Source organism: Lissotriton vulgaris, chromosome 12, assembly GCF_964263255.1.
Source record: "Lissotriton vulgaris chromosome 12, aLisVul1.2, whole genome shotgun sequence".
Classification (NCBI taxonomy): Eukaryota; Metazoa; Chordata; class Amphibia; order Caudata; family Salamandridae; genus Lissotriton; species Lissotriton vulgaris.
In genome coordinates this window covers 145,768,968-145,783,357 of record NC_141700.1, presented here as the reverse complement: position 1 = coordinate 145,783,357, position 14,390 = coordinate 145,768,968, and the positions used below count along the sequence as shown (strand labels likewise).

Below are 14,390 nucleotides of genomic sequence, written 5' to 3'. Positions count from 1 at the left end.
TACCACCCCAGTAGCGTGTTGGATGAGTGGCCTAAGTCCATCCTAACACCACAGATGAGTTTCTGACCCCCTAGGATATGAGAGCCCTGCTTTCAGAGGACGGAACGATACCTGCTCTTGGGAGAGGTGTTATCACCGTTTCACCAGGAAGGCTGGTAAATCATCATATCAATGCAGGAGGCTTCAAAGACTTCTGCCGCCTTTGATATACAACCCACCCTTTCCCAGATAGGGGAGATGCCACCCCCTGCCCTGGGCCCATCTTGCCTTATGACAGGTGGGAAAATTAGCTATGCAGGAGGCGTGTTGCACTACCAGGCTGGACACACCTCAAGGGTGACCAAGCCTGACGTGAACACAATTTTGGAAATGTTGCCACTAATAATAAGCATTTGGTGACACTTCTTAGAACCAATATTACTACAAGAAAATAATTCAAAACTGATTCCAGCAAACAGTTATTTTTTTTCTCAGCGATTCAGAAAATACCATACCATTCGCCTTGACTTCTCTCTTGCATGGTATCTCCATGCTGGCACCTTAATCTACATGCAGTCCAATGACTTACTATTTCGGACAGTTGCAAACTGTATTTTAGCCTTACCTAAATTTCCCAAGTCTACAACCAACCACACTGTGATAAGGTATAGGGCACAAACAGATCATTTACCTTCCTCATCATCTGAATCAATTTGTTAGGTGTGGGCAGACTAGTTCTGCTATTTCGACATTAAAGGTTTCCACTTTTGATCCAAAGTGGACTACTCAGCCTATAAGCCAACTGAAATGCAGTACCAGCACAGATAATGACACTATGAAATGCCTGTGTTTGTCTTATAGGATTTTTAAGGGAGTGCGAAGAGAACGCGTGCAAGCTTGACAGGCAGCCTGAAAATGTATCATGTGTGGCTTCTCTGGTTTTGTGGTCAAGCTGAATTCATCAAGTCAAGAAGATAAATTTCATAGCCCAACCATGAGATGACAGGGGGCACGTAGCATGTGAATCTAGAATTAATTCACAGTTCAAACTTGCATTCATTCACAAAAACATAAAACACATGCTTCAGTCTCAGTCTTCATTTTAGAAAATATTGTATCTAATGCCTGCCCCATGGGCAGTAAATCCACTCCCTGGGACTGTTGTTCTTTAATGCATACGTGAAGACAAACATGAGACATGAACTGATTCAGCATCTCTCCATAAAGACATGGACTCCCAACATAACTGTTTTGAATGTGTGCCACATGTTTTTATTTTCATTTGTATTTTTGGTAACATACAAAGAGATTTCCAATGATATTTGTATTTTTGGTAACATACAAAGATTTCCAATGCTAACTTAAATCAGTAATCTTTTTAATCAATATAAACAATCATTGTGATTGGCAAACAGAGCAATTCTTGGTAGTACAGCCTCCTCTGTCCGTTACCCTTCAAACTGAAACATTACAGAACAGAACATAAAGGCACCACTGTAAACATTTAGTTTTGAGTTCTTGGCAATTTTACTTATTTCTTGAAATACTGATTTAGTGCTTACCAAGGAATTCACTAGATCAGTATTACCCACTGGTCACAAAACATGTGCAGACCCCAAAGACATGTTCTAAAGTTTGTAGGTAAATTGAAGCATGCAAAATGAGTAGGGGTGCATGCAAAGCTTCAGGGAGGGTGATGCAAAGAGAAACTGGCATGGGACGAAAGAGTTGGGTACAGAGAAGAGGAGGAATGTATACAAATATAGGATGTAGAGAGAATGCACACATACAAATGGGATCAGTACTAATAAGGGAGGACTGAAAAATTAAAGGGTATATTCAACTGAACAAGTGTGGAAAGAGGCAAAGGAGATTAAAGCAAAGAGACAACAGGCCGCTTCCCAGGACACCAAGGGGTGTGCTACAAAAACAAGACAGGGAGGCATTTAAAGTCACAAGGTGTGCAGAGACAGGTGGTATCTAAAACATTGGTTAAATACATACAAACAAGTACAAAGAGAGCTGGGGTTTTGCACAATGAGATTCACAGCTTGTTTTCTAAGAAAGCTCTACTGTATTAAGGAAATATAATGAAACCCTACCTGAGACAAATCCCTATCAAAAAAGAGCCCTACTAAGAAACATATCTTCTATTTAGAAGAAAATCAACAGTCAACACTATGTTAATGACAAACATCCTAAACAAAACATGAGGAATGTGGACTGCGTTGCCTACACTGCCACTGATAGATATCATGTTTTATCATAACAATAAAATGAACAGTTAATGATTACTTACACTTATTCAGACTCTCCCTCTGATAAATCCGCTACCTAGCCACAAAAACCAACATAGGTGAGGCCTCCAAAAAAGCACTGGATTCACTGATGGATTTACCATTAAGAATTATCTCCTTAAAATGGGCTCATGTGTATCATGATACCCTCACTAAATAGCTCTTTCAAACAGTCCCGTTCTCAACCAATTATTCATCCTCCCAAATGGTGGCTAAACGGGCGATTCCCAATTTGTTACATATGTCTATCTTTTTACACTTGGCTATACACTGATTGGCACATTAATGATACTGCTCCAGCCCTACTAAAATGAAGAACCCTTTGAAATTTCACATAGACCAGGATCCTTCTAAGGCCATGCAACAATTCAGCCTGAAGAGGAGTAATATAGAATTAACAAAATACACTTGCCAACTCCCTTAACTAGAAAACAATGGATATCCAGTGCAGACATGAAAAAGCACAAAAGAATTAGACAAGGAGGAGCCTGGTTAGGTTGTGCCGGCTGCAGAAATAGAAAAAAAAGATACTTAATGGACATTGGTTGAAAAAGAGATAAGAACAAGACAGTCCATGTCAGTATTTGTGCAGTTAGGTAAGAGTGATCGAAGATCTACATACAATGTGGGCATCCTTCTAAAATTCATGAGTATAGAATATTGAGCACCATCAGGAGACATGGGGGGGATATTCAAAGCATGTGAACCTCTGAAATACCCCAACTTGGTCATCTTTATTTCCTTGACCCAAGTAAATATTAAGGCCAAGCTTCTCAAGAACTGCATATTGTGGGCCCTAAATTATATTGCACTCATAGGCAGCAGGACGATAATGCTAGCCGACCAAACACAAAGCTACTTTTGTCGACTTGCAGGTACTTGGGAGTCACACTCCAGGACAATATTTGTATGGTGCTTCTCAATTAACATGGATTTCACCATCAGCATGACCTGACTATAAAGGGTTTAACAACATTTTTCTCATTAAATAGTCTAATTTTGAGGCTAATTCTGATGATAACCATTTGTTATGGGAGAAAGCCTTTACAATGGGCAAGAGGCACGTCGTTTGCAGTGGCAGTGCCCTCTTCAGGCATACACGCCTGAATCTGGTACCTTATCTTCACCACCCTGCATGTTCCAGAAAGTCAAGATTCTGTAAACCCTCAGCATGGGTACTGAACATGAATACTTAAGAGCACTGTTTTAACTTCTGAAACATCCTCACCCATTTTCTCGTAGGCCAAGCCCCATAAAAATGTGAAATAAATACAGTTGTCCCAAAACAGAAAACAAAGGGGAATAAGTGCATATTCAGGGGTTTCAGTGTCAAAGCAAAACGTACCAGGACAATGAGAGAAGCCAAAACCCTTGCTCTCAGCAAGTCAGTGTTCACTACAACTGTATTATTAAACATGTTTCATTATTCGTAACACAGGGTGATAACACCCACTTTATAAAAAACGATATTCCCATATGTAACTAAAGATTCTCACTAGCATGAATAAAAGCTGCCCTATATTTATTTTGTAACAAAACAGGAGTTGCTACGTAGGAGGTTTACATTACAAAGGAATATGCAGCTGCAGACAGTTTTACTGATTCACGGAGCAGAGAAGAGGGAATGTTTAACAGGCAATGAGATGCAGCAGAAATTATGCACTTGTTATGCTCACAGGGAAAACCAATCAGTCTGCCCCTTGACCCCCACAGGACAAGGGTTAATCAGTGCTCAGCAGCCAAGTGGGTAAGCAGAGGCATACTGGCCTTCTGCTTCTCCTGGTGCCGAGTCTCTCTAAACAATAGGAATAGCCTATATGTGCATACATTGAAAATATATACATATCTAACAAGGAGGATTGCCACTGGATTTTATCCAGGTCATGTGCAAACATTACAAGACACCTTCAAGGCCACTGGTGGATCTAGGAATGAATGTATTAATAAAGCAGCGAGGAACTTTGATCCAGAGTTCTTTTCTGCAGGGAGGGAAGAAACACTTTAAGGCAGGCTGCGCGCGCAAGATCTCCCCCTGCCCCTGATAAAGAAGGCGTTATTTAACAAACAAGTACACAACTCTATAGAAGGAGGGTTTTCACTGAGCACTGGAGAACAATTTTTTCCAAGGCTTGATGATGGGAGCACTTTGGTGGTGCCACGCCACCCTCCGTGCCAGGCACTCAACAGTACACTTTCATGTCCATTTTCCGGCTCTCACTTTATTAAGATAAGCATTTCAACTTTCGGCTTTGTCACAGAGCACATCCATCATGTATCTTTTGTGCTTGAACAAGAGGAGAAACTTTATGGATTGATAGCCAACGAGCTGAGAAACCAAATTAAGATAGGAGTAAAACACCAATGTAATAGGAAACCGGTGAAGTGGCGAGGGCAACAAATTCAGCTGCCGAGACCTTGAACACCTTTCTGGATACTAACAAGATGAAGGCCCCTGCCCCTGAAACCCACTTCTAGCCCTTGCTTAATAGGGCGACTTATTTGTGTTGGGGTTTGGCTTTCTTTAATGCACTGCCACACCAGCTCAGTTTATTGGCTCATAGTCAGAGTACTGTTTTTTCTTCCAGATGAACACAACAAGGCCTCCGACCAGAAGCAGCAGTACCGGCGTCCCCAGGGCGACTGCCATGATACAGATGACCAAGATGGAGAAGGACTCCTCGGGTGGGGACCCAACGCCTACTAAAGATGACCTGTAGAGAAGCAAAACCCACACACATTAGAAACCTTGGCATCATCAGTAGTTGGAGCACAACATATTAATCTGACTTACTGAAAAATGTCGCCACTGTATTCTGAGAACAGAAGCGTTCTGAATAAAGAACAATCTTCAACAAAACCGAAATAACTACAACTGTTACATTTTTCCTCTAAGCTTCGAGTGCATTTATTGAAACCGAGAAGAAACAGGATTATTTTAAGAGTGAAAAGGTGGCAAAGAATCCATGTTGTAACTTTTCCTGAGTTTTTTCTAAAATCTGAATGAACTGTCCTTTTCAGCTTTCTGTATATCAGGAGCACTCACCTTCCTTTCGAAATCTAAAGAAATGCTCGCTCTAAATAGTACTGTTCTCAACCACCGGAATTAGGAGTGGAAACTGAATAAAAAATGTAACAAGTGAAATAATAAATGACTGCTGATTTGAATCAACACAAATGAGATGGGGTGGAAGCAACAGATGAGGCACGGCGGGTGGTTGGGGGAAGCAACTCAGATGAAGCCAGGAGGGTGGGCGGGTGAAGCAAAACAGATGAGGTGGGTGAATAGGCGAAGCAACACAGATGAGGCAGGAAGGGCGGGTTGGTAGGAGAAGCAACAGAACGAGACAGGGAGGGAGGGCGGGTGAAGCAACACAGAATGAGACGGGGAGGGCAGGTGGGTTAATCAACACAGACGAGGAAGGGAGAGAGGTCGGGTGGGTGGGTGAAGCAACACAGATGAGGGAGGGAGGGTAGGTGGGTGAAGCAACACAGATGAGGCAGGGTGGATGAAGCAACAGATGCGGCAGGGTGGGTGAAGCAACACAGTTGAGGCAGGGAGGGCAGGTGGGTGAAGCAACACATATGAGGCATTGAAGACACACAGATAAGGCAGAGAGGGCGGGTGGGTGGGTGAAGCAACACAAATGAGGGAGGGCAGGTGGGTGAAGCAACACAGATGAGGCCGGGTGGGTGAAGCAATACAAATGAGGCAGGGATTGAAGTAACACAGATGAGACAGGGAGGGCGGGTGGGTGAAGCAACAGATAAAGCAGGGAGGGCGGGTGGGTGAAGCAACACAGATGAGACAGGGAGGGAGGGTGGATGAAGCAACAGATAAAGCAGGGAGGCTTCCTGGGCCCCAAACCGGCCCCCACCCTTGTGGCGCACTGGGGGATTGCCCGGTGCCCGCAACGGCCAGTCCGGGCCTGGCGGGTGGGTGGGTGAAGCAACACAAATGAGGCATGAAGCAACACAAATGAGGCAGGGCGGGTGAACCAACACAAAATAGACAGGGAGGGTGGGTGAGTGAAGCAACACAAATGAGGCAAAGAGGGCGGGTGAAGCAACACAAAAGAGGCAGGGCGGGCGGGTGGGTGGGTGAACCAACACAAAAGAGGCAGGGCGGGCGGGTGGGTGAACCAACACAAAAGAGGCAGGGAGGGCGGGTGCGTGGGTGAACCAACACAAAAGAGGCGGGGAGGGAGGGTGGGTGGGTGAACCAACACAAAAGAGGGAGGGCGGGTGGATGGGTGAACCAACACAAAAGAAGCAGGGAGGGCGGGTGGGTGGATGAAGCAACACAGATGAGGTGGGGTGGGTGGGTGTATGTATGTATGTATGTATGTATAAACTATTTTGTAGCGCGCTCCGTTACTTGAGAGTATCCTGGCGCGAGAATGGGGTGAATGGGGGAAGCAGCACAGATGAGGTCGGGTGGGTGGGGAAGGAGCACAGATGAGGTGGGGCGAGTGGATGGGAAAAGCAGCACAGATGGGGTGGGTGGGAATAGCGTCACAGATGAGGTAGGGCGGGCGGGTGGGAAAAGCGGCACAGATGAGGTGGGCGCACAGGTAGGAGAAGCGGCATAGATGAGGTGGGCGGGGAGGTGGGAGAAGCGGCATAGATGAGGTGGGCGGGGAGGTGGGAGAAGCGGCACAGATGAGGTGGGGCGGGCAGGTGGGAGAAGCGGCACAGATTAGGTGGAGCGGGCGCGTGGGGAAGCTGCACAAATTTTGTGTGGCGGGTGGGTGGGGAGGGCGGTTGGGGAAACTGCACAGATGAGGTGGGGTGGGCTGGTGAGGAAACTGCACAGATGAGGTAAGGCGGGCGGGTGGGAAAACTTCACAGATTTAGTCGGGCGGGCGGATGGGGAAACTGCACAGATTAGGTTGGGTGGGCGGGTGGACAAACTGCACAGATTAGGTTGGGTGGGCAGGTGGACAAACTGCACAGATGAGGTGGGGTGGGGAAACTGCACAGATAAGGTAGTGAGGTTGGGTGGCTAAGAAGCACAGATAAGGTGGGGCAGGCGGGTGGGGATGCAGCACAGCTGAGGTGGGGCAGGAAGGGTGGGGATGCAGCACAGATGAAGTGGGGCGGGCGGATGGGGATGCAGCACAGATAAGGTGGGGCTGGTGGGCGGGGAAGCAGCACAGGTGAGGTGGGGCAGTAGCACAGGTGAGGAGGGCCGGGTGGATGAGGAGGGCCGGGTGGGTGGGGAAGCACCACAGGTGAGGTGGAGCGGGTGGGGAAGGAGCACAGATGAGGGCCGGTGGGTGGTGAAGCAGTACAGATGAGGTGGGGTGGGTGGGGAAGCAGCACAGATGAGAAACGGTGGGTGGGGAAGAAGCACAGATGAGGTGGGGAGGCAACAAAGATGACGCGAGATAAAACAACACATATGAGGCGGAGATGGCGGGTGGATGGGGGAAGCAGCACAGTTGAGGCAGGGTAGGGCACAGATGAGGCTTGCAGTAAGCAACAGAGGAAGCAATGCAGAAGCGACACAGATGAAGCAGGGTAGAATCAACACAGATGACGCAGCGAGTGTGGGTGGGGAGAAGCAACAAAGAACGCATTAGAAGCAACAAAGATGACGCATTAGAAGCAATACAGATGACACAGGGAGGGAGGGTGGGGAGAAGCAACACATATGATGGAATCGAGGGTGAGTGGGGAGAAGCAACACATGATGTAGGGTGGGTGGGGAGAAGCAAAACAGATGATGCAGGGAGGGTGGGTGGGGAGAAGCAACACAGTTGACACGGAGGGTATATAAGGAAGAGTTAGGCAAAGCAGATGAGGCAATGAGGGTGGGGGCGAGCAACACAGATGAGGCATGGTGAACAAACAAAAGAGGCAAGGTGGGTGGAGGAAGCAACACGTGGGTGCAACAGATGAGGAATTAGGGGAAGCAACATAGATGAGACAGGGAATGTAGGTAGGGGAAGCAAAACATATAAAACCGGGAGGGAGGGTAGAAGCAACACAGATAAGACTGGGAGTGATGATGGGTGTGGGAAAGCAACACCTAAGAGGCTTGTGAGGGAATCAACACATATGCAACACGGTGGGTGGGTGGAAGCAATATAGATGAGGTAGGGAGTGTTGGTGGATGGGGAAAGCAACACAGAGGAGGCAAGCTGGGTGGGTGAATGGGGAAAGCAATACAGATGAGGCAGGAATGAACCAACACAAATAAGGCATAATTGAAACAACACAGATAAGGCGGGGGAAGCAACACACATGAGGCGGTGTAGGTGATTTGAAGCAACACAGATGAGTCATGAGGAAAGCAACACAGACGAGGATTGGGGGAAGCAACACATGAGGAAGGCAGGGAGGGTGGGTGGAGGGAATCAACACAGATGAGGCAGGCTTGTTAGGAACACAGATGAGGCTTGGGGAGAAGCAATACAGATGAATCAGGGAGGAAGCAACACAGATGAGGGAGGGTGGATATTGGGAAGCAACACAGATGAGGCAGCGAGGGTAGGTGGGAGTAAGCAACACAGGTGAGGCAAGGAGGGTAGCTTAGTGGAGGAAGCAACACAGATGAGGCATGGGCGCAAGAACACAAGTGAGGGAGGAATGAGAGATGGGGAAAGCAACACAGACTAGTTGGGGAGGAAGGGAATGAGGCACACTAAGTGTGGAGAATTACATGAGGAAGCCAGCTAGCAAAGAGGCAGCTGGTAGAGTTCTTCAGCACAAAGAAAAAGTCCTGCCTAAAATAAAGAGCAGTGGAAAGATACAAGTAATGTGTCCAAGCTAGCAGGAGGGAAAACCACAAGGAGAGGAAAGAAGCCTACAGGCAGCTGACCAATAAGAAGTAAGCAAATGACAGGGAAGCCAACCAATGGAGGCCTCTACTCACATTGTTAGAGAACAAATGGGTTAGAAGAGACCACACATGCACTGTCTAGGCAACACATAAAAAGGGATTCAAAGGAATATTTGTGTGGCAAATAGCAGAGGGAATGGTGTCAGGTTTTGATAATAGAATAGTTTCCTCGAAGTAGGAGTCAAAGTCAAAATAAAATTAACTTTAGACTTCTTTTACACTCCGATCTCTCCCACATTCCATCTATGGGCAGAGTCCTTATCAATGACAGCAGAACAACAAGTTACTTACCTTCGGTAACGCCTTATCTGGTAGAGACTATCTTGCTGCATTTTCCTCAACTTAGAATTATCCCCAGGCATCAAACTGGATCTGGACATTTTTCTTGAGCAGTACCCCTTCTCGCCGATCGGTGGCGTTGTCTTCCGCTCTGGAAGTGATGTACATGGTGCCTATTTAGGTACTACCCCAGCGCACTGACATCAGTTACTTTTTGCAACTTTCCTCGACAGAAGCGTGGAGCCCCGAAGCACACTGACCACTGGTGTGGAATACTAGGGTCCTGAAAGGTAAAAGCCCTGTCCCTAAAAATCCGTTTAGAGAGTAGGGAGGATGGATTGGTCAGTTAGAAATCTACATCTAGATAAAGACTCTAACAGATAAGGCAACTTGTTCATCTGATAGAGACTTCTATCCGCAGACACCTTACCTTTGAACAGATACCCAAGCAATACCTGCCTAGAGGTTAGTCCCCAAACCAATTTCACACGAGGATGTCCTGCAGGACTAAACGGGCAAAATGCCAATTCCTACAGACCTGTAGTAGAACAGACATCCAGATAGAGATTTGAAAAACCTGGTGCACAACTCAACTCACTCCTTAGAGTGTAGAATCTAGTATACAATGTTCAATTTGAGTATAACATATATCATACATATTTTCAAAGTAATCATCAATTCGTGAACATCTGGTGATGAAAAAGTCTTCAGACAATGTGTTGGTACTTTATGGTTTTAATTTGTAGATTGGAAATTGTTGGCTGTCACAAAATCCACGATTATGGTATCACTGCATCAAAATAATACATTCCCAATGCATTTAGGTCACATCTTGCCCTTCATCAGGGGTATCTGCAGAAATCAGTACAATATATTAACAAGAATGAATTTAAGAGGAAATGTATATGCATATGCTTACTAATGGGGTTAGGCTAATACATAATAAAAGTGACGAAAAATTGGTGAATATGAATACTAAAGTGCTGCGAACAGTGAACAAGAAAGGATGCCAATAAAGAAAAGCAGAAGTGAACAAGGTGCTGGTTAGGACGTGCGAACCCTAGATATTAAATGGAAGGAACCAGAAAGTTTCATGTCAGTTACACATGCACTATATATCTGGGATGTGTGATAGCGAGTGTTATAAACCATTGTGTGCTCAATCTCGCGTGAAAACAAGATGCCAGGAAGATGAGACTGGTTCTTACTTCAAATGGGTAGCTTCTAAGTACCACAACCTTTAAATACGGCCCGAGAGGAAAATCCTAAGGGGCTGTGAAAACAGCGTGTGGTCAATCGGTGAGACTGTAACAGGAGAAATATGAGTTTAAGGATAATAAATACTGGGTGCTAGGTACATGACATTTATTCTAGTGTACAACAATGTGACTTACCCGACTGACTGTCCAGACAGTCATGCTTGGTAAACGTGTGCAGGGAAGCCATCATTGCTATTTGGCAGATGTCTAGGACTGGAACTGTGCATGCTAATGCAGTGGTGGCAGCTTTGACTCTGGTGGAATAAGCATGCAAACCCTCAGGGGATTGTTCCTTAGCCGGTGCATAGCAAATTTTGATACAGAGCACGATCCACTACGAGATGGTGCTCTTTTGTATGGCCCGTCCTTTCTTTGCTCCGACATACCCCACGAAGAGTTGGTCGCCCAACCGGAACTCGTGTGCGGTCAAGGTAGCACGACAATACTCTTTTTGGGTCCAGATGGTTAAGTTGCTTCTCTTCCTTGGAGGTTTGAGGCAGACAGTAAAAAGTAGGCAAAGTGATGATTGAAAAAGGGGGCTCCTATCTTGTCACCAAGAGTCTAAGATGAATCCACTTTTGTAGGCTGGCTCTGGTCCAACTCTACCATGAAATTTCAGATAACCCCAGAAAAGGGGTAGGAATGTCCCATGGGAAGGGAGGAGTGTAGGGACCCCTGTAGTCACTCTTGCCTCAAGGCGCGTCCCTCATGTTGCTCCTATGCTCCATCCTCGTTGCTTCCCCGCTGGTACCAGGTGGATTCATCTTGGTCTCTTAGAGAGAAGATAGGAGCCCCCTTTTTCTTTCACGCCCTGATTATAGCCATGGACCCTCCTGGCACTACGGCAGAAACATGTTGGCAACACAGAGGGGGATGGGGTACTATTCCCCCTAGTCCCCACTATTGGTTTTAATATCAAGCACACTCTGCACAATTACATTTCCAAGCAGTGTTTTGCATTGATTTTTAACATCACTCACTCACTCTCTTAGCACGGGCCCCCACTTCGTTATAGAAGTGCCTCCCTGTCTCCAGGTGTAGGCCCACTCTTTATCAAACGTGGTTTTTAAAGAGCGAGGACTGCCGATGATAAGGCATTACACCTGGTGGTATGTGAGGACAGTCCATAAATTTTTTTGAGATGCCCAACACCACATACGTTATCTGGAATAATGTGCCTCATCAGTCAATAAGAATCAGACACTGAGTCAAGGTAGCTTCTTGGTGTGTGATACATGTCTATTGGAGGCCAGCTTACCCTGTCTGCCCATAGCCTCCTGTTCCCTCTCCTATTAAACAAAATGGTGTTTGTGTGCATGTTTCTGTACACTATGCCACACATACTAACTTGGTGAAGGGAAGCCTAGCTGCCAAGATAACGATGCAGACTTTGGGAGGAAGGACAAAAGAGGTCAACTGTCGCCGCTTAATCTCCACACATGAAGGCGGAGCATTGACAGGTTCAGGTTTAGAACCATCCACTGCTGCTACAACAGAAGATCCTCCCGAAGGGACAGCCTGATCGGAGGACCGATGACCATCCTCAACATCTTGTGATACCAGACTCTCCGTGCCCAGTCCGGAGCCACAAGGATGAGCTGGACCCGGTTGTTCCTGATCTTCTTGAGAACGTTGGGCATTAGAGGTAAGGGCAGAAAGGCGTACCGGAGGCCAGAGCTCCACTCGAGATGAAATGCATCTCGAGTGAAAGCTGAGCTGGAAACCCCAACGTGCAGAACTGCTGACATTTCGCATTCTCGGCGATGGCGAATATTTCAAACCAAAGCTCTCTCCACTGCTGAAAGAGACATTGCACCATCTCCAGATGGAGATGCAATTTGTGATTCGCTAGGCATCTGCAGCTGAGTTGGTCTGCTCTGGCATTCATAAAGCCCGCCAGAGACACATGGCTCTCTTGATACAGTATCCACGTCCTCACCCTGCCTTTTTGTTGCAGTACCACGTGGCGGTGGTGCTGTCCGTGAACACCTGCACTAGTCTTCCCTTGATGGAGGGTAGAAAGGCTTTCAATGCCAGCCGGCTAGCCTGGAGCTCCAAAAGGTTGATGTGGAGTCAGGATTCCGCCGGAGACCAAAGGCCTCTGTTCTCCACCTCTACCAGATGGGAGCACCATGCCAAGAGTGATACATCTGTCGCTACTGTCAGATCTGTCTGGGGGAAGGGAAAGTGCCTGCGACTGACCCAATTGAGGTTTGTTAACCACCATTGCAGATCTTTTGCAATTTTCTCAGAGATCTGGACCATGTCGGAGAGATTTCTTTGATGCTGCACTCACTGGAACTTCAAATTCCATTGCAGAGCCCACATATGACAACAAGTATGTGTCAAAAGCAGGATACAGGATGCCATGAAACCCAGCAGCCTCAAAGTCAGTCTCACCGAAATGCAGGATAGAGGCTGAAACATCGGTATCATAGCCTGAATATCCTAGACTTGCCATTCAGGTGGATAGGCCCGAAACTGCACCATGTCCAAAACAGCTCAGATGAAAGGAAGCATCTGAGAAGGAGTCGGGTCTGATTTAGACACATTGATGGTGAACCCCAGTGAATGCAGGAAGTCTGCTGTAGTCTGGAGGTGGGAGACGACAGCCCAGAGCAAGCCCGCCTTCAACAGCCAGTCTGATCTCTGCAGCGGATTTGCAACCACCGCTATCACCTAGGTGAGCATCAGAGGGGTGCTGGTAAGGCCAAAGGGAAGCACAGAGAACTAAAAGTGATTGTGACCTACCATGAACTGCAGGTGACTAACGTTTGTGGTTAGACAGTACAGGATGTAAACATACGCGTTCTGGAAATCCAACACTACCATCCAGTCTCCTGGGTCCAGGGCAGACCGGGCCTGAGCGATAATGAGCATTTTGAACTTCTCCTTGAGGAATAAATTGAGGGAGCGCAATTCAAGGATAGGACGAAAACCTAGGTACTTCTTGGGTGCCAAAAAGTAGCAAGAATAGCAACCATGACCTACTTCTGGCATCAGCACCTTCTCTCTGCTCCCTTGGTCGAGAGAACTGTCACTTTCTGACAGAAGGGACAGGTGGTCCTTCGTCAGCCTGTAGCAAGTATGTGGCATGGAGGGAGGGGTAGATAAGAAGAGGAGAGAGTAGCCTGGATGATTTACAAAACCCACCTGTCCGATGTTATGGACCTCCAGTGGGGCAGGTGATGGCGAATCCTGCTGTCCATGGGTGCTCATGATGGTAATAGGGCCAATAAGGAGGGATTTGAGACTGTGGCTTCTGGGCGGTCTTAGACTGACCCAATCGCTGGCTGCCCAACAAACCGGACTGGTAAGCGCTTAATTAAAAGGTAGCAAAGGTTCTGATGGGGACACTCCAGGCGGCAGCACATCGGTCAAGACATTCGTCTTGACTGCCACAGAGGGCAAGCTGAGGCCCAGGACCCCAGCCGCCCTCCTCAACACCAGTGTAAATAAAGCTTCCTCCTCCATAGCCACTGTAGGAGGAGAAAGCATTCCAGTATTTGGGGGAAGTGCTCAGTCCATTGTCTACGCCTAGATCCTCACACCAGTCGAAAGTGTCAAAACTGGTATTCTTCAGTGTCCAGCGACTCCTGCCATCCCTCCTCGAGCCCTAGTCCATAAGAATAATACTCCGGGTTCGACCAGGATAGCAAAGCTTAGTTCGCACTCGACTTTGAGTATATCAATGGGGATGGTAGCGCCAGCTATGCCGGAAGCATGGGCCTC

The 14,390-nt window shown here is 47.0% G+C and overlaps 1 protein-coding gene across 1 annotated transcript in view; it reads right to left on the bottom strand.

Moving 5' to 3' along the window:
- Positions 1-1,225: 1,225 nt before the first annotated feature.
- GLMP (glycosylated lysosomal membrane protein) overlaps positions 1,226-14,390 on the bottom strand; it is a 98,780-nt gene continuing 85,615 nt past the window's right edge. The window contains exon 6 of the mRNA XM_086947622.1: positions 1,226-4,987. Within this exon, the coding sequence (XP_086803748.1) occupies positions 4,819-4,987 (169 nt within the window). The 3' untranslated portion in view covers positions 1,226-4,818. The remainder of the gene's footprint in view (positions 4,988-14,390) is intronic.